General features: G+C 42.1%; 2 protein-coding genes and 1 long non-coding RNA gene across 3 annotated transcripts; 2 read left to right on the top strand and 1 right to left on the bottom strand.

Moving 5' to 3' along the window:
• The first annotated feature begins 1,635 nt into the window (after positions 1–1,635).
• On the top strand, positions 1,636–3,213 carry LOC116329013 (E3 ubiquitin/ISG15 ligase TRIM25-like). The gene has a single exon (XM_031750917.2). It carries the CDS (start codon positions 1,636–1,638, stop codon positions 3,211–3,213), a length of 1,578 nt encoding a protein of 525 aa, XP_031606777.1.
• A 1,361-nt stretch (positions 3,214–4,574) lies between these two features.
• LOC120441151 lies at positions 4,575–6,541 on the bottom strand. Its single transcript, XR_005613825.1, has 2 exons — positions 6,350–6,541; positions 4,575–4,749 (listed from the first exon to the last, which is right to left on the bottom strand). It is a non-coding gene; the product is annotated as an uncharacterized LOC120441151 (long non-coding RNA).
• Positions 6,542–11,673: 5,132 nt separating this feature from the next.
• On the top strand, positions 11,674–19,346 carry dldh (dihydrolipoamide dehydrogenase). The gene is made up of 14 exons (XM_031746087.2): positions 11,674–11,819; positions 12,881–12,956; positions 13,259–13,338; positions 13,456–13,524; positions 14,066–14,135; positions 14,698–14,798; positions 14,894–15,037; positions 15,318–15,419; positions 15,559–15,749; positions 15,904–16,074; positions 16,483–16,672; positions 17,092–17,229; positions 18,283–18,372; positions 18,528–19,346. Exons 1-14 carry the CDS (start codon positions 11,781–11,783, stop codon positions 18,591–18,593), a joined length of 1,527 nt encoding a protein of 508 aa, XP_031601947.1. The 5' UTR covers positions 11,674–11,780; the 3' UTR covers positions 18,594–19,346.
• The last annotated feature ends 758 nt before the right edge of the window (positions 19,347–20,104 follow it).

Raw genomic sequence — 20,104 nt, 5'->3', positions numbered from 1 at the left:
GCTAAAATGGGATCTCCATTAATGGGAGTGGGTGCAAAGGTGCTTTTGGTATGGCTGGCTGGTTAACAAGTTAGCATTCCAGACAAGTTGCGCACCAGCAGCGCACATCTGCCTGGATTCCAAGCCAATAAAATCGGGTCATTATTCACTCCAGAGTCTTCTCATATCCCCTATGCTCTGCCATGGTGTATAGTGAGCCGCCTGGAAAATAATTTCTTGGCGGCTTTGTGACACCAATAACTGGGTGTATTTCACAACTCACTTGATATAACCTATCTTTCAACAATACGAAGCGCAGGTAGGTCCACACGGCTTCAGGGCACACCACATGACCATCAATGTCTACCACGTCGAAGGATGAGCATAGGGTGACATCACGAGACTGCTCCAGTGGTAAATCTCCCATGGTGGGAATTTCCAGAGATGATGGGACCTCACTCGAAAGGCCCACCCTGGCCCAGTAGGTCCAGCATGGCTCAGCAGACAGTTCCCCCGCGACGTCGGCGGCAGACTCGGTCCCGCCGTCTGGGCCTCTCCGGCCAGTATTGGTAGTAGTGGCGGCACCCACTCCGCCAGAGGCCACTGACATGCCTCTGCAGTGGCCTGAAAGGTCTCCAGGAAGACCTGGAGGTTGTCCCCTTCCCCATCCTGTGAATTGGCACCGTCAGTTGAAAGGGGGTGCAGCGACACCGCAGCCCAGACCAGCTGTGAGGTGTGGTTCCTCCCCGAGGAACCACACCTCCGCCACACAAATTCTACACACACACACACACAGTGGGGTATTGTAAGTTCATGGGAGACATTGAACAGATGGTGAGACTCCCCAAAAGTTGATTCTGTTCATCTGGATGTTTTTGGTGGGAGAAATGTTTCGTCACTCATCCAAGTGACTTCTTCAGTTTCAGCTGACTGCAGATTTCCCCAATCTTATAAGCAGTACATATGCATAATGACTGAAACCAGCCCACTGAAGGAACAATGGGCTGGGAGGTCAGGTCCTTCATCGTTATTATGATGATCGTTAAAATGCAAATTCTCATGACTATTAGTCAACAACCACTGATCAAAGGCCATGAGTCCCATTCACAGAGAGTTGGGGAATGGCTGCAATCACAGCATTGTAAGATCATGACAGATGTACCGTTAGGCCTCCTCCTCGATTCAGAGATGGTCTTTTCCTTTTCATATAAATGGCCTCCTGGACTCTGCGCTCAAACCAGCGTTCCTCCCTGTCCAGGATGTGTACATCCTCATCCTTGAAAGTGTGTCCACTGGCCTGTAGGTGTAAATAGACTGCAGAGTCCTGGCCTGACGAGGTGTAAACAGTACTTAAAGCAACTTAAACAAGTCCAGACGCTTTTCTTTCCAAGCTCCTTAGACTACGATGACCTGGATGACTGAGAACTTTCACAGACAACAGTACTTAAACTTTTACTAGAGTACTTTTTTTAACAGTAGTCTTTGTCCTTCTTCTTCTACTTCCAAAATTAGAGGTTAATAGGAGGAAGAAAACATAACAAAGAAATCAACTAAATTATAGCCTCCACACATTGTCTGACTTCTGTGAGCTGAATTATTGAACGATAATGCAGTTACAGTTTTTGCTTTATGTCCATTTATCCTCCCAGTGTGGTCATGGCTGCTGCCAGCTGTCTGCTGTCTGAAGACCAGTTTCTGTGCTGCATCTGTCTGGAAGTGTTCACAGATCCAGTCAGTACACCATGTGGACACAACTTCTGCAAGAACTGCATCACTCAGCACTGGAACAGCAGTCCTCTGTGTCAGTGTCCAGTCTGTAAAAGGAAGTACTACACAAGACCCGAGCTCCATGTCAATACTTTCATCTCTGAGATGGCTGCTCAGTTCAAGCTGTCAGCTCAGCAGGAAGCCAGCAGCAGCAGCAGGAGGAGATCAGAGCAACAGTCTGCTAAACCAGGAGAAGTTCTCTGTGATGTTTGTACTGGGACCAAACTGAAGGCTCTGAAGTCCTGTCTGGTGTGTCTGACCTCCTACTGTGAGACTCACCTGCAGCCTCATCAGACTGTTTCAGGCCTGAAGAGACATCAGCTGATCGACCCTGTTAAGAACCTGGAAAGAAGGATATGTTCAAAACATGATAAACTGCTGGAGATGTTCTGCAAGTCCGATCAGATGTGTGTCTGTGTTGTGTGCTCTGTTTCAGACCACAAGCGCCATGATGTTGTTCCTCTGAAAGAGGAATACAAAGTGAAGAAGGCAGGGCTGGTGAAGAAACAGGCTGAAATTCAAGGAATGATCCTGAAGAGACTGGAGAAGGTTCAGGAGGTTAAACGCTCTGTGCAGCTCAGTAAGGAAGAGGCAGACAGAGAGCTGGAGGGGGGTGTTCAGTTCTTTGCTGATTTGATGGAGTCTATAGAGATAGGTCTGAATGAGCTGACAGAGGCGGTCAAAGAGAAGCAGAGAACAGCAGAGAAACAGGCTGCAGACTTCATCAAGGAGCTCGAGCAGGAAATCTTTGAGCTGACGAAGAGAAGCTCTGAGATGGATCAACTCTCAAGCTCAGAAGACCACCTCCAGTTCATCCACAACTTCTCTTCTGTGAAAACTGTTCCACCCACTAAAGACTGGACCAACACCAGTATCCATCCACCTTCATATGAAGGGATGGTGGTGAGAGCTGTGAGTCAGGTGGAGAAGAAGCTAAATGACCAGATGAAGAGTCTGTTTGAGGACGAGCTGAAGAGAGTCCAGTGGTACAGATGTTATGCCATGCTTGATCCTGATACGGTTCACCCCAGACCCCCCCAGTATAAAGGGAATGATTGTAGATGTGTGTTATCAAATCTGGGTTACTCTTCTGGAAGATTTTATTTTGAGGTCAAGGTTGACAAGTGGTCTACGTGGACTTTAGGAGTGACCAGAAAGGATAATGTGAAAGGACAAGTCCAGCTGAGTTCCAGCAACGGTTTCTGGACTTTATGTTTGTGCTCTGATGGGTATGTCGTTTCCACGGAGCCGGCAGTCCACCTGTCCCTGAGGTCGAAGCCTGAGAAGGTGGGCGTGTACGTCCACTACGACGAGGGTCTGGTCTGCTTTTATGACGTCAGCACTGCAGCTCTTATCTACTCCTTCTCTGACTGCTCCTTCACTGAGAAGCTCTACCTGTTCTTCAGTCCCTGTTCCAATGATGGTAATAACATCCACACTGGTGGGTTCGGCTGCGTAATACAATAAACAGAATGATAATGATGTGCACACCTTTTTATATTTATCAACTTTTTCAAGATTTTGTGTCATAATCTGTTTTATGATGTACAAGCACTTCCTTTAAGCTCCTAGGACCCAAACTCTTTCATGGCATGCATTTTGAATTTCTCTTTGCTATATATGGTACGTCCTGGGTCATGAAGCCAGAGTTTTGAGTTTCTGTAGAATCTGAGTCTTTGATTATTATTCTATGTTCTGTTTGGTTCTTAGTTTATTATTTACTTAATTGTCCTGTCCTGTTCTGTTATGCTGAGGTTTCTGATCTGGGAGAAGCAAAAAAAAAAAAAAAATTGCTTTGTTTCAGCAACTCTTGATGAAGTTTTTGTACCAAATAACTGCAAATAAAATGTCCTTTTGCAATGGAAGAAGTTGTAAGGAAGTCTGTTTGCAGCACTTCTGTTCCAGCCATCACAGATAAATAAATTCAGTGGCGATCAAGAAATGGAACTGGAAGCACAAAAATGGTTAAGCTACAAACCCGTACACAAATAACATTTACCAGCATCCACAGCCATCCTCTGAACTGGCACATTACAAACACTAAACGAAAAGCATCTTTGTTCCAAAGATTTTAGTGCTTTAAAATGGTTTTATGAAGAGTTTGTGTTTTCTGAAAATGTGTACAATTAAAATTTTATAAAAGTCATCATAGTTTTATTTGACTGTTAGTTTTGATTATGTACAGTGCTTAAGAACTTTATCAGACCAAGTGTTTTAAAATCTGCCAAAAAGCTGTTTAAAAGAAGAAAACTGTTTGGTAGGTAAATAAACAGAATTCACATTTTTATACCAAAATTTGAGCCGTCACTCACCGTACACCATCATCATTTTTGTATAAGTAGATGTTCTTTGGACAACTGAATGACCATGAACCTAAAAGTATTTCATGTATTTAATTGCAAACATTGTTTTGTCTTTGTTGCTGTTGTGTCATTTTTCCTTTCACATATTTTCCTATAAAAGGAACGCGGTGGTGATGTCAGGAGGATTGGTTATCCACAGGAACTCCACACACTTGACCATCAGTTGATCAAAAAGAAGAGGATGTTCAATGAACGCAAAGGTGTCCCAAAGACTCACTGGATTTATCTGTACAGTGACCTTGAGATGACCACCAACACTGGCATACACATTCACAGTGTGTATCAGTGTTGTTGTAGTGTGAAGATGTGGTTCAAGGGTCAATATTTACCAATAAACTTAAACAATGAGTTTTAATGAAAGAATCATGTTGTCATAAAACCTTGAGCCAGAGATATTCGTAAGGAGAAAGGATTTCTTCATGTTTTGAGGAAGTGCTGAAGACTGAAGTGACACAACTTCAACTTTATGAATGACACTGATTGATTTTATTATTTTGATATGATGTTGCATTTATTAATGATGGCTGCTGCTCCTGTCTCTTCCATCAGGTGAAGAATGCTGCTCATGCTCGTCCGGCAGGTCCTGCTTCTCCGGTCGCTTCTCCAGCCGCTCCTGCTCCTCCTTCAGTTCCTGTTGTTCCTGCAGGAACAGGAAAAACGCGTGGGAGCAGCGCCCTCTCGCATATGCGCGAAAGGGCGCTGCTCCCACATAAAATCCGGCGCACGAGATTACCCACTCTGAGCCCTTCCTGCACGCGTGCAAGAGCGCGTCACGCCCACGCCACCACGCAATCCAGTCCACCTCTCAAACACGCACCAGATTACACCACTCCGAGCTCCTCGTGCACGCGCGCGAGAGTGCGCCACAACCAGCCACCACTCAATCCGGGCCACCTCTCACACGCGCACTGAGGAAAGGACCATAACCTGGTCGGGAGGGGGGATTCAGGAGGTTCAACGCTGGAACGTTGAACCTCACACTCTGAGCTACTCCTGCACGCGCGCAAGAGGGTGCCACACCCAGCCCACCACTCAATCCGGGCCACCTCTTGCACGCGCACAAGATTACGCCACTCGGAGCTCGTCCAGCAAATGGGCGAGAGGGGGCCACACCCAGCCCACTCCTCAATCCGGGCCACCTCTCACAAACCCACCGAGGAACGATCCATAACCTGGTCCGGGAGGGGGGGGAGGAGGTTCAACGTTCCAGCGTTGAACCTCACACTCCGAGCTCCTCCTGCACGCGCGCAAGAGAGTGCCACACTGGCCCATCTCTCGCACACGCAACAAGATTACGCCACTCCGAGCCCCTCCTACACGCGCGCGAGAGGGGGCCACACCCAGCCCACCACTCAATCCGGGCCACCTCTCGCACGCGCATCAGATTACACCACTCCGAGCTGCTCCTGCACGCGCACAGGATTACACCACTCCCACGCCACAAAAATAATCCGGTCCCCTCCACACTGAGTTTAGAAAAGTTTAACATTAACGTGGACACTGCATGTCCCCTTAACATTTCCACTTTAGCAAATGTCACTTGCTGAGCGGTCCTTACTGCACTCTTCAAAAGGTTTCACTCTATTAATAATATGACAACATTCATTTGAACAAATGACATTCTAATTAAAATAATCGACCTGGTTTATGGCACAAATCTCACTTTTTTTTTATGAAATAAAATTTAAACACACACACACACGCACACGCACACACACGCACACACACACACACACACACACACACACACACACACGCACACACACGCACGCACGCATAGTTTCTGTAGCCAAACAACAAAAGATAAAATATCCTAAGAAACATTTTCATTCCTCTTTGTTAGATTTTAGCAGTTACTCAGAGTCTAGCAGTAGGCAGGAAAATGAAAACAAACGTGGTTTGTGTAAGAACAGGCTGTAAGATAGTACTTGCTTTGTCATATCACACTAAATGGATTACAGAATGTGAGCACCCATGTACAAATGCCTCTATCTACTAAGCCAAACTTATTTACTTCAGTAAAATTATTAATAATCCAGTAAGATAATACACGCAAAGACTTGCTGAAGTAGTATATATACTAGTATATATACTACTTCAGCAAGTTGTCTTTTGTAACCGTTGTGTAAAAACCTGTACAAGTCTCTACTGTGTTTAGAAAAGTTTAACATTGACGTGGACACTACATGTCCCCTTAAAATTTCCACTTTAGCAAATGTCACTTGCCAAGCGGTCCTTACCTTAGGGAATAATCTTTTTTTTCCTTTTCTTTTCTTTCCTCTCCTCTCTTTTTCTCCTCTGTAATCCACAGCAAAGTGTATGTAAATCCTGCAAGCACTTTTCAAAATGTTTCATTCTATTAATGTTGCGATGACAACATTCATTTGAACAAAAACCATTCTAAAGGCGTCTGACACATTTGCTAAGCTCCACCCCCGGTTGATGTTGAGAAGAAATAATCAACCTGGTTTCTAGATTTCAAAATGTCATGTTTTTGTCATCTAAAGCTAAAGCCTACTATTGTCACAAGGGGGCGCTCTGATGCAGTTTTGCGTTACGATGTCCTTATGTCTTGTGCGCGGAAGCATTGTTTTTTTCACTTTTAAAAACTTTATTTAGAGCAAAGACAATGACAATCTCAAACAAACAGTGAATCATTGAATCTTTCACAACATATCACACCTTTTTTTTCTTAATCAGAGGATTATTGCAGCATTGTAGTTGGTATGTCACAGTCAAACTAACAATAATTGTAACTAAGTATATAAAAAAGTAAAAATAACTAAATAAGTAAATAAATTAGAAAAAGATTAAAGAACAAAAATAAAGGAGATAAGGGGGGCATGAAAATCATTAAAAGTGAGGTCTTATAAATAAGACATATAGCTTAAATAAGGGGCAAAGGGAGAAACATTCTTCTAAAAATTTATGCAATTTAATTGCCTGCGGCTTATTTATTAGATTCAGAGATTTACGCAACAGGGAAAATTCATTTTTAAGAACAAGCCATGAAGGGGGGGGATTTGGCACATCAGCATTTATGAATGTAATATTTTGTTGTTATAATGACATTGTTTACTAAGAACTCAGTATTTTTGTCCTTGACGATTACTCCTATTTGAATATTCTGAAAAGACCAAAAACCAACATTTGTAGACCAGGATGATATTAAGTCATGGAGAGATTTCCACAAATTTTGGAAAGTCACACACCCATAGAACATGTGCTGTGTTGTTTCCAAAGTTGTTTTACAAATATAACAATTGTCTGACACAAATTTAAATCTTTCTTTCATGAATTCATTAGAGGGGTCGATGGTTTTTGTAGTTTTAAAATGAACTTTTTTAAATTTGGGGGTTTGGGAATTTTAAATATTTAGTTCTGATCAAAGAAATCTCACATTTGTTATAATCTTTTAGAATGAGTGAGCATTTTGTCCTACTTGAATATAAGGTGTTAACCAAATACTTCCTCAAAAACTGATTATTGCATTTTTCATTAACAAGGTCTGGACCATCTAATTTAATTTTACGTAAATTTGGAGTTGGTATATTTTGCGTTGATAAAAACTATCGGGATATTCTGTGAAACGTTTTTGTAGAGCTCAATTGAGCCACTCATGCTATGTTTCTCATTAAACCTGTTTAATTCAAGTATATTTCTGTTTTATTATTGTTTTATTATATGTGTGACAGACCAAATTTGTTTTGTCATTCATTCTTCCACAAACATAGATTTCCCCCGATTCAATATCACCCTATTATTCCACAGTGGAACTTTGTGGGGACTAAAGTTATGTTTGAACATTAATCTCCGGTTTAACAAAACTTGTTGATGAACTTTGGAGAGTTTTATGAGAATTTGATATCCCCAACTTTGTTGAAAATAAGAGATATAATAAGAGGTATCAAGAACCAGATCTCATCATCATTGTTTAGCCAATTAAGCTTTAACATTCCTTCATTATTTCAAAATCACTTGCTTTTAAACCCCCTCTTCATAGTCTTTTATAAAGTCCCTGCTTCTGATATAGTGAAGTTTTTTCCCATATGAGATTAAAATTAATCTTATTGATTTCTTTTAATATCCTTGGTGGGATGGCTAGGGAACAAGCTGGACAGATTAATCTGGACAAAGATTCAACCTTGGTTAACATTATCCTGCCGAACAACATTAAATCTCTCTGTAGCCAATTGTTTAAAGTGTTTTTGCATTTGTCAATTGTATTCTGAATATTCTTTTCTTCACTGTCAGCCATGCATTTAGTTATCCAAATTCCAAGATATTTGATTTCATTTTTGACAGGTATATCATACAAGGAGGAGTGAGAACAATTATGGATACTTATGATTTCGCATTTGTCCAGGTTCAGGCGTAGGCCAGAAGCATCAGAGAAAATCTTTATTGTGTCTAAGCCAAATGGAATTTGTTGGATTTTGGAATTTGGCAATCAGTTTGCATGCTTATTCTTAGTATGGTTAACTAATTGGGATTTCAAATATGCAGTCTACTGATTTAATATAAAATTAAATATTTGGCTGAATTGTTTTATTTCCATACAGCTGAATCCTCCCCAGAAAACCAAAGCAAATGTTTTTTAAAAAATAATTTCACCTGAGTAACTGTGTTATTTAAAAGATTAGCCACAATCAGTGTCAATTTTCAGAGTTTCTTTCAGTTAGTAGCGTGTTTTGGATTCATCAGTTTAATTTTAATAAAGGAATTTTCAGAGAACTGGTCCAAAATTAGAGGTGAATAGGAGGAAGAAAACATAAAGAAATAAAATAAATTATAGCCTCCACACATTGTCTGACTTTTGTGAGCTGAATTATTGAACGATAATGCAGTTACAGTTTTTGCTTTATGTCCATTTATCCTCCCAGTGTGGTCATGGCTGCTGCCAGCTGTCTGCTGTCTGAAGACCAGTTTCTGTGCTGCATCTGTCTGGAAGTGTTCACAGATCCAGTCAGTACACCATGTGGACACAACTTCTGCAAGAACTGCATCACTCAGCACTGGAACAGCAGTCCTCTGTGTCAGTGTCCAGTTTGTAAAAGGAAGTACTACACAAGACCCGAGCTCCATGTCAATACTTTCATCTCTGAGATGGCTGCTCAGTTCAAGCTGTCAGCTCAGCAGGAAGCCAGCAGCAGCAGCAGCAGCGGAGGAGAAAACAGAGGATGAAATTCAGGAGATGATCCAGAAAAGAAAGATTAAAATTGGGGAAATGAAACACTCTGTGCTGCTCAGTAAGAAAGAGGCAGACAGAGTGACAGCAGAAGGTGTTCAGATCTTCACATCTTTAATAGATTTTGCAAAGAGCAGCATGAAAGAGCCGATCAAGACAATTGAAGACCAGCAGAGAACAGCAGAGAAACAGGCTGAAGGCCACATGAAGGAGATAAAGCAGATTTCTGAACTTATGCAGAAAAGCTCTGAGGTGGAGCAGCTCACCCACCCTGAAGACATCCTTCACCTCATCCAGAGTTTATCTTCCGTGAAAGCTGCTGTCCCCACCAAAGACTGGACAAACATCAGTTTGGATGGTGGGGAGAATTATAAATCAGGTGGAGAGGAATCTCAGAAGTGAGTTAAGGAGAGTGACTGAGGCTGAGCTGAACAGGGGGTTACACAGTTAAGTTAAAATTTAACCCTGATTTTGTCCCTGATTCAGTTCAACCCAAAGCTCCCCAGTCTGCGAATGATAATTGTAAATGTGTTTTGTCAAACCAGGGTTTCTCTTCTCAAAGATTTTACTTTGAGGTTAATGTTAAAACCCATCGTACATGGACAGTAGGAGTGGCCAGATATGTGCGCAACCTGAAGAGAGAAAGCACCAAACTGAGCCCTGAAAATGGTTACTGGACTGTTTGCTCGGGGCCATGGTGATCAGTTGATCCATCTGTGAATTTAAGAACTGAGAAGGTGGGAGTGTTAATAGATTATGATGAAGGCCTGATCATTTTTTATGACATTCATGGTGTAGCTCTTATTCACTCATTAATTGGCTGCTCTTTCACCTAGAAACTCTACCTGTTCTCCAGTTCCTACCAAAATAATGGAGTTCAAATCCACACCGGTAAATATTTAATATCATAAATAAGTGTCCTAAAAGGTGTTCTAAAATAAATCTACATAAATAAGGGGAAAAAAGAGTTTTTGCTATTTGAATTGTTTTATTTTACACCCGTGAACCTCCCAACAACTGCCACAGGTTTGTATTAAGATGAACATTTTTGATGATGACATTTTGTGATTTACACTGTTGAGAACCTATGAAAATGTTTTAATACAATCTAAAATAGAAAACTTTCATTTTGGAGGCAGTTTCACTGACAAAGATACAATTTATACACCGTAAAATATAACCTATAAATATAATACATGTGGGGTAGTTGAGGAGGGAAAGGTTAATCCACTTATGTCTGTGAAGGTTCTCATTAATCCACTTAGTTAAGACTTGCATGTGTATATCTGGGTTGCTTTTTTAAAATATTATATACTATAAATCTAAGCTTCAATAAAGTGATTTTTTAAGTGTTTTGTGTGTTAATTTAACTCAATCATCTCACATCTTCTACAATGATTTCAGCAGGTGGTTTAAAGAGCTAAATGTCTCCACCTAGTGGAGTTTATCCCACACTGATAATTGTGCCCCTGCCTTTACATCTCTGACACTTTATTTGTCTCATAGAAGCAACTTGTGCAAAAGTTGAAAACCTCTGTTTCTTCTCTGTGACGCCACATTTCTGCTGATGTGTTGATTCAGATATTAAAACAACGATGCAGAAATGCTCATGTTAAACGAATTCACACTTAATTTTCCGTGTCGGTTCCGATTGTGTGCCTTTAGCATCATCTTTCTGTGATGTTACATTCTTTGTTGGGCTGCTTGTTACAGCTGCAGTGGACATTTTCCCCTAGTTTTTTGTGAGCATGGGGGATTGTGCAAAATTTACAGTTAACATATGGCAATTTGCAGACCAGATTAAAATTCGCAAAGGCTTCGATTTTGTCATTTCCTTTTAGAAATGACTTTTAGATAAGGCATGAACTGAGTGGCTGTAAATCAAACAAAAGTTCTCCCCACTCCTAAATCCTGTCCTGTCTGGCAGCTTTTGCAATCAAAATTAGGATCTGTTGAACCAAATACATTTTGCTTTTCCAGGATGAGCTCTATAAATATAGGCTTCTCTTGTTTCTATTATCTTTATTTATTCATTTCTTCAAAACCTTCACCAATTTAATGTCCGTGACGTAGATTTTCTTATTTGTATGTCTGATTTTATTGTGAAGCACTTTGTGATTTTTATCTGTGAAATGTGCTATATAAATAAATTTTATTTACTTTTACTTTACTAAGACCAACTTACTCACGGTAGCAAACTTTCAATATTCAAACTATATATATATATATATATATATATATATATATATATATATATATATATATATATATATATATATATATATATATATCTGTAAAATTTGTTTTAAAAAGATTTTGTTTTAAAAAATAACATTTGTTTACCCTTCGCAAACTTTGACGTGTAATAGATGCGACCCGGAGGAGTTTTCTGTTTGGACCCATACTGCGCTTGCGCAATGATAGGAGTCCTTGGCTGCTCGGCCTGCTGTAGGTTACGGATCCAGTGAGGGTACACCGACAAAATGCAGAGCTGGACACAGTTATACCGCTCCCTGGCCACGGTAAGCATTCATATTATTTTCGCTATAACCAGTATGCGAAACCCGGATGTGTCGTAAACTGTCCTGCGTGCTGCAGATCTAGAGGATAGGGGAAATTTTAGACCTGCGGCCCACACCTGGCTAGCTACTCGGCTAACAGCAGAAGGCGAACCAGACTGTACTGGAAAAAACATGCAATTTGGAGTTGTTGTGGTTATCGATGTCTAAACACGTTGCTTGATTTTCAGTTGATGTGTTACCTATTCATATACCTTTTTCCTTTTAATTCGGCATGAGTTAGACTAACAACCTTCCCCACATTTAAACTAAATCACGACTTTTCTGGTTAAATATTGCCGCAGTATTTTGAAGTAAAACCTGCAATGAAAAGAATCGTGATATTTGTATTCTGCTAATATTAAAAGGGCTTAAATCACACAAAGCTAGAAGAAAAGCATCTAGGTTCTATGACTTGGCAGTTGACATTTCCCACTCTGGTGTCGTGTTAGCTCGCTTAGCTGTTTAGCAGCGGTTGCCTAACTCTTAATTTATGTCGTAAGCTCAGCTGTTGTCTCACAGCTTCAGGGCGAGCATCCCGATTATTCCGAATTGTTTCGGGGCTTTTAGAAGCTTTGCGACTCTATAACACTTAAATAGTAGTTATTTGCTAACTTGGTAGTCTGCTAAAGGGGAAAGTTTCAGAGTTGCTAGTGGACAGGCTGAGGGTGTCCTTGCTGAAAGCTGGCACTGCAACAGCAAACCAGCTGAATGTGGTACAATTCCATGAAAACAAGTGCATGAGTCTAAATATTAAAATTTAAATTTTAGTTTAGTAGTTGAGTTTGCTCCTTCGTGACTCACTAGGCTTCAGTATCTGAGTATGCAGCTTTAAAAGGAAATAGTAGTGACGTAAATAGAAATTTTTAAGCAGCAGATTACTGAAGTGAGAGAAGCCACTGAAGACAGATACTTTTAGTTTGCAAAGTTGGCTTGTGATGCACTATAACATTGTTTTTGTGTTGCATTGCCTAGTTGTATTGTGCATGTGTATTTTCTAACTGTGCATTTTGTTTGCTTCACAGCGGAGCCACCACCTGCCCTGCAAAGTGCACGGAGCTGCAGCGCTGTCTGTTCGGACCTACGCTGACAAAGCAGCAAGTACGATTGTGCTGTAAATCTTATCATAGGACTTTATTTATGGCACAGTGTTTACTGAACTGTAGCCACATGTTTGTGCAGTTTGATCTCTGATGTTTGTTTCAAAGCAGTCTCATAATTCAGACTTGCAGAGAGTCTCAGGTGCTGGATTTGGGTGGGGATAGGACTTCATGGACTATGTAAAGAGGGGTGGTAGAGAGCTTGCATTAAAATGTTCATTTACATACACCAGACTTTAATCATGTAGTTTTGCTCTGGTGGCGTAAAGTCATGCTAAAAGCTGCTGTGTTGCCTCTCTGCAGTTGATGCAGACGTCACAGTGGTGGGCTCCGGTCCAGGAGGCTATGTCGCTGCAATCAAAGCTGCACAGCTCGGCTTCAAGGTAACCCACCTGCCCAACAGATATCCTGCTGTCTAAACAGATCCCACAGATGGTCACAAGTGGAAGTTTTTGGTGAATAATGAATCCCCTGTCTCTAAATTTGTTATTCTTTGACAGACAGTGTGTGTCGAGAAAAATCCCACACTCGGCGGGACTTGTCTCAATGTCGGCTGCATCCCCTCGAAGGTAACAAACTGCTTTTAATCTCCACAAATTCACAGGTTTGTTTGTAAGAGGTTTGATCAGTATGATCGTTTTACAGAGGAAGGAGAGATACCAAGGATGTTTTTATCTTGGGTTTGGTTTCTCTTTCAGAACTTGTACACCTTTAGTATAAAAGTAATCCAGTGACGGTTGTCTAGCCATAGATATATTATAAAGGGTAAATGCTTCCATGGAACACATTTGAGTAGTACAGACAAAAATTTTGCCAGAAAGAACAGCAGCACATACCGGTAGCATCTTTTTATTGTCTTGATGAATTCAAAAATAAGCCAATACTTCTGGGTTTAGCCAAGCAGAGTGGGAAAAACATTTTCAACTTCATAATAACGACTAAATTTCACAGAGAGAGGAAAGCAGAACAATCTTCACCTAAAAAGAACTTTTCAGTTTGGTGATAAGCACTGAACGTAAGATTGATTAAACTATATTGAATCCGTAAAATGATGTAAACGTGTATAAAGTCATTCCTCCAGCTGAATAAGCTGCTGTTTTGTTTCTGCAGGCTCTGCTGAACAACTCCTACTTGTACCACTTGGCTCATGGGAAGGACTTTGAAAGCAGAGGCATCGAAAGTAAGAATCACCATCAGGCTTTAAAGGGAACATTTTGTGTAGCTTACTGATCCTTAAAGGGGGGTCATTTCCAGCTACATGTTATAATTTTGAGCTCTAGTAGAGCTTTGCATGATTCAAAGTTCAGAATAATCCTTCTTTATGTCATAGAGGTTTTTGTGCTGCCCCTCAGTTAATCCTGTCAGAAACAAGCTGTGTTAGCTCCCCTCACTTTAAGCCAACCCTCTTATGATTGGATGCCCCTGATAAAAAAAGGTTTGACCAGCAGTACATGCTCTGTGTGCCTGAAATGACTATAGTAGAGAAATCCATTGTCTTAACCTTTCAAGTAGATTTTTTTTAGCCAAGATTACACTGAAGGTCATTATTTGCAGCATTAGCCATATTTAATATAAGCATACACGTTATTATAACACTTGTGTCTGTATTCCTTAGTATTGGATGCTGATGGCACAGAACATGTGTTTTCAACAATACACTTTAATTGAATGTAACTTGTTTTTCCATCGATTTCTTAGTTTGACATTGTGACCGCATTGACAATAAAGTCTTTGTCTCTCAGTTTCAGGCATCTCGTTGAACCTGGAGAAGATGATGGCTCAGAAGAGCGGGGCTGTCAAAGCGCTGACCGGAGGAATCGCACATTTATTCAAGCAGAACAAAGTCAGTCTTCCCTCTCTGCCTTAGTGCTTGTTTACACAGATGTTACATCTGAACCACTTTTAACAGTGTCTGTGGTGTGGCATCACTCCTCACAGGTTACCCACGTTAATGGTTTTGGAAGGTTAACTGGGAAGAACCAAGTGACCGCCACAACAGCTGATGGTACCGAGCAGGTCATCAACACCAAGAACATCCTCATCGCCACAGGCTCAGAGGTCACGCCCTTTCCAGGCATCCAGGTATGAGAATTTGTGACCTGTTCATACTTCCATTTCACTAGTTGCAGGTTTTTTGCTTGTCGTATTCACCAAAGGAGGTGGAGGAGGCGAGGAAGGTACATGAAGAGAGGAGTCAGCGCTGCAGATGTCTAACAAAAGGCGTCCTCGTCTCAAGAGCCTCATGTCTCACACGTGCCACCCCCTCCTTTCATCCCTCCATAAAAACTCACATGCACTTGGTTTTTAAAGGATAATTCTGGGTTGATTTTTAAAAGAAGTGTGTTCAAATATGTTTCTTTAGATTGATGAAGAGACCATCGTGTCGTCGACAGGAGCTCTTTCCCTGAAGAAAGTACCAGAGGAGCTGATTGTGATCGGAGCTGGAGTCATCGGGGTGGAGCTGGTCAGCATCACTATAGACTGATTCACCCACAAACACATGATTATGTCGACTACATCTGCAACATTTCCTGCCTCAGCTCTGTTTCTTTAGAAAGTCGAGTTGCACTTGTCAGACGTGTGTTTGTCCTGCCATCCTGCAGGGGTCAGTGTGGCAGCGTCTGGGTGCCAAGGTCACAGCGGTGGAGTTCCTGGGCCACGTGGGTGGTATGGGCATCGACATGGAAATCTCAAAGAACTTCCAGCGCATCCTGCAGAAGCAGGGCCTCAAGTTCAAGCTCGGCACCAAAGTCATGGGAGCAACCAAGAGGCCCGATGGCAAGATCGATGTGGCGTGAGTGGAAAAACCAGACTCAAGCTTTCAGGACTCTCTTTGATGCATTTTCTTTTGGGCCATGTTTTACCCATGTGCTATCTAAACTCATGAAATTTGAAATATGGCTGGGGAGCTTTCTCATGTAACCACGTGGGTATTATGTGTGTTTCAGAGTGGAGGCGGCAGCTGGAGGGAAGAGCGAGACTCTGACATGTGACGTGCTGCTGGTCTGCATCGGCAGACGACCTTTCACCCAGAACCTGGGCCTAGACACTGTCGGCATCGAGCTAGACAACAGGGGTCGCATCCCCGTCAACAACCGCTTCCAGACCAAAGTCCCCAGGTACCACTGAGCTCAGGCTGCCGAATTTAAGCTAAAATGACCCGATAGAATCTCTGAAAGCAGACTTACCAATTTGGTGCATCCTCACCAGTTTACCCCTGCGAAAATTTTGTGTCCAATTTAAAAAGTATTAAAATCTCTAAAATATAGTAAGCACAAATAGATTAATGTAAAAATGTCATTAGTGTTAGTAACAGGAGAAATAAAGTAACAAGTCTGTTACGAAAAGACCTTTGATCGCATCACTGGGATGCTCTGTAAGAGAACCTCTCTATGTATTTATGTAGCTGCTGAAGTCCTGGGTCAGTAAATGACCCAGACCAAAAAAATAAATTATATGTATCCCTCCTTGCAAAAGACGGCTCAGTGACATTTGTTCCGTCTTTGCTTCTTCTTCTCCTCTTTTAGCATTTATGCCATCGGTGACGTGGTCGCCGGGCCGATGTTGGCCCACAAGGCCGAGGATGAGGGCATCATCTGTGTGGAGGGCATGGCGGGCGGCGCTGTGCACATCGACTATAACTGCGTCCCTTCCGTCATCTACACGCACCCCGAGGTGGCCTGGGTGGGCAAGAGCGAGGAGCAGCTCAAAGAGGAGGTGAGAGTTGGGAGGTGTTTGCTTCCAGCACGATGCATAGCTAGCTCTCTGGGTGCAGCGTTTGTCACTAAAGGAAATGTCACTAAACCGTCGTAGCAGAGATCATGCACAAAGTAGCCATGCAGCATAAAGTGCTTTAAATATAAATATGTGTCTCTGTTAAAACTAAGCTGCTTCAGACATTGACATCAGCCACCTGGTGGTGATATTTCCCAACATTTCAATCCAGATCCAAGCCAAAAGAAAGGTTTCATCCTGGTTGTTTATGCTTATTTATAATGTACAAGTGACAAACACACACGTGATGGCCTCGAAGCGTCCCATAAGTTGAGAAAAGTGTGTGAAAAGTGCAACATTTAAAACTAATATTTCTGTGTCATATCACTTCAGTCTGAATCCTCCTCTCCTCTCCTCTACAGGGCGTCCCGTTTAAAGTCGGCAAATTCCCCTTTGCAGCCAACAGCCGAGCCAAAACCAACGCCGACACCGACGGCCTGGTGAAGATCCTCAGCCACAAGGAGACCGACAGGATGCTGGGAGCTCACATCCTTGGATCTGTAAGAACGTCGTCCTAAACACAGACAAAGTACTGCCAGACTCGGTCCTGCTTTGAATACAAAGCTGATAAATCAGTGAAAACAGTCTTGAGTTCATCAGCCTCCTTTGGACCCGCGTTAGCCTTAAATGTAAAAACACCTGTGTGGGTGGACCGGGTGTTAATGGGCTCAGACGGTCTCTGTAAAGGATCATCTACCCAATCAAATAGACATTGAGCCACGTGGGAGGATGATGATGATGATGATGGAATCGAGTGTTTACAGCTTTGGAGTGTTTATGTAGAATATCATCCTCCTATGAAAATGGCAGTTAACGGTTTTTGTGTCTGTCTTATTACTGCATCTGTCCTAATAAACACTAACCCCAGACAGACGCATGTGAGTGCTGTAAAACCATCAGGCTGGCTCTCAATGAACACACTTCCCCGTTAATGACCTGTAACTGTGTCAGAGGCAAGAATCCATGTTTGTACAGCTCAGATTAGACTTGCAGTAACTCTGAGGCGACAGTAAAGCAGATATTTGTCAGTGCAAAGATCCGAGGAGGATAAGTGCAGGTGGACTGACTGACATTCATGGTGACCCTGTTCCATGGAGTGTCCGGATCTCTGTTAACATCTCTGTTGGTCCTTTATGAGACCAGAAACTTCTTAGTGGAACACAGCTTTCCTTAAAGCTCTCAGTTACATGCACAATTACGTTTTTGTTTCATGGTTCTGAATGTGTCTCAAACTTCCTCCTTAAATTTGCTGGACAGTCTTAGACAGAAGATTGGTGCAGTGAACCCATGTGTAAAAAAAAAAATAAAAAAAAATGGACATGATCCGGAACAAGGGACTGTTTTTTCTCAGGCAGTCATTACTTTTCCATCACAGGGATAAGTGCCTGAATTAAGTGGCCAAGTTTGCTACTGTGTTTGTCTTTCTGCCCATTTGATTGTAATTATCTGACAAGTAAAATTGCTTCCTGGAAAGTTAATTGTTGTAACAGACCATGTGAAGCTCTTGCTGTTTACAGACCTGCTAAACCAGACACTGCTGTGTTTCTCTGCAGGGCGCAGGAGAGATGATCAACGAAGCTGCTTTGGCCATGGAGTACGGCGCCTCCTGCGAGGACATCGCCAGAGTCTGCCACGCCCATCCGGTGCGTTCTCTTCATCACACACGACACAGCATAGTGCACATGCACAGTTCTTAGTTTATCTTGTAGTAAAGATATGAGAAATTACACGACACATGATGAGTCCTGTTGCACCGTGACCTCTTTCAAACGTCTTTCTCGTTGTCCTCCTCCTGCAGACGGTGTCAGAGGCGTTCAGAGAAGCCAACTTGGCCGCCTCCTTCGGCAAAGCCATCAACTTCTGAGCCGCCAGCCGCTGTCGCACCTTCAGCGGACACGACAGCAGAGAAACGGGAAGCTGCGTGTCTGCTTCAAAAACCTTCTGACTTTGACCCACCTGGGATCCTCAGTGTTCATCCAGACTGTACCAGTTTAGCTCTAACGTTATTTAAATGTTCAATAAAATGATAAATGGGTTGTTTGGTGGGTAAATAAACACTGACTGCTGTCAGGCTTTTTGTTTTCCACACGTAGTTTAAAAGATCTCAGCAGAGCATTATGCACTCATTTGCAGGTCAGAGGGAGATATGAATATTATTTTGGCTGTTTTGTTTGTGCAAGCAGAAGGGGATGTCTCTGTGTTGTTTTACAGCATGGAGGAATTTAACAAATCTGATGGGTAATCAGAGCAGGAAACTGGAGCTGCTCGAAGATTCACATCTGCAGGTTTTCAATTTTAAGATGGATTTCTGGCTCATCTCAAATCGGTGACATCACAGCCGGTGTGGTGGTGGTTAAGTTTATATTTCTTTCATGTTCACTCAGACTGATGTCACTGATTTGTGCAGAAAAAGATGTGTGATGAGAATGAATGTAGCTCAGCTGCTGCTTCCTGTGTAACTAAAGTACTGAAGGACTCTTTTAGGTCAACATCAGCTTACAGTTGGAGGGGAGCTGCTGATAGTTGCCGGGTGACTGTTTCCTACTCAAATTACTCTGCTGTGGTTCGTGCTGGCCTGTATCTCACCATCTCAACCAATAAAGGCAGTTAAATCAGACACCGCTGTGCAGCTTCATGTGCCGACATTATTTCTGAAGCAACTTTCAGTGCAGATAGCAGCTCTTACACTGGATGATGTAGATGGGCAGTGTGAAACTAAATGGGGGTGGGGGGTATTTTTAAAAAAAAAAACTTTATGTAGCACATTAGGAAAACTGATCTGCAACAGGACCATGAAGTTAAACTGATGCCGTCATGTTAGTGGTGTGTGTAATGTTAAAGCATCAGACTGAGTCCAATAGGAATGCTTAAAGGTGTTAGCTAAAATATTCAATATATGTCATACTAAGTTGTTCTGCTTTTGTTAAGTTATGCAGTGCTGTGAAAAAGTCTTGAGCCACCCTTCGTTTCTTTATATTTCCCCTCCTTTGATTTTTAAAGCGGTCTTGAGGCCTAAACTATCACGGGCAGATTAACAACATCTGAAAATCATGTCCTTGCAAAAGACGAATTCCAGCAGCCCTGAGAGATGCTTCTGGCCCTTCAGCTGATGCATCTAACCTCATCAGAGGACGTCGGTGGCTGTCAAGGCGTTTTTAAAGAAGTGTAACGGGGCGCACAGGCTGAGGTATGCCAAAATACACATGAACTGGACTGAAAATCAGTGGCAGAAGATCTGATGGAGTGATGGATCCAAATCATCAGAGGACAGAGTCTACAGCCATCTGTAAAAGATGATGAAGGTGCTGTTATGGTTTGGGACAGCATTTCAGCCAGTGATGTAAATGGAGTGATTCTGATATAGTGCTTTTCTAC

Source organism: Oreochromis aureus, linkage group 7 (assembly GCF_013358895.1).
Source record: "Oreochromis aureus strain Israel breed Guangdong linkage group 7, ZZ_aureus, whole genome shotgun sequence".
Lineage (NCBI taxonomy): Eukaryota > Metazoa > Chordata > Actinopteri > Cichliformes > Cichlidae > Oreochromis > Oreochromis aureus.
Note: the sequence above shows the minus strand (reverse complement) of the source record. Positions and strands in the feature narration are given on the sequence as shown.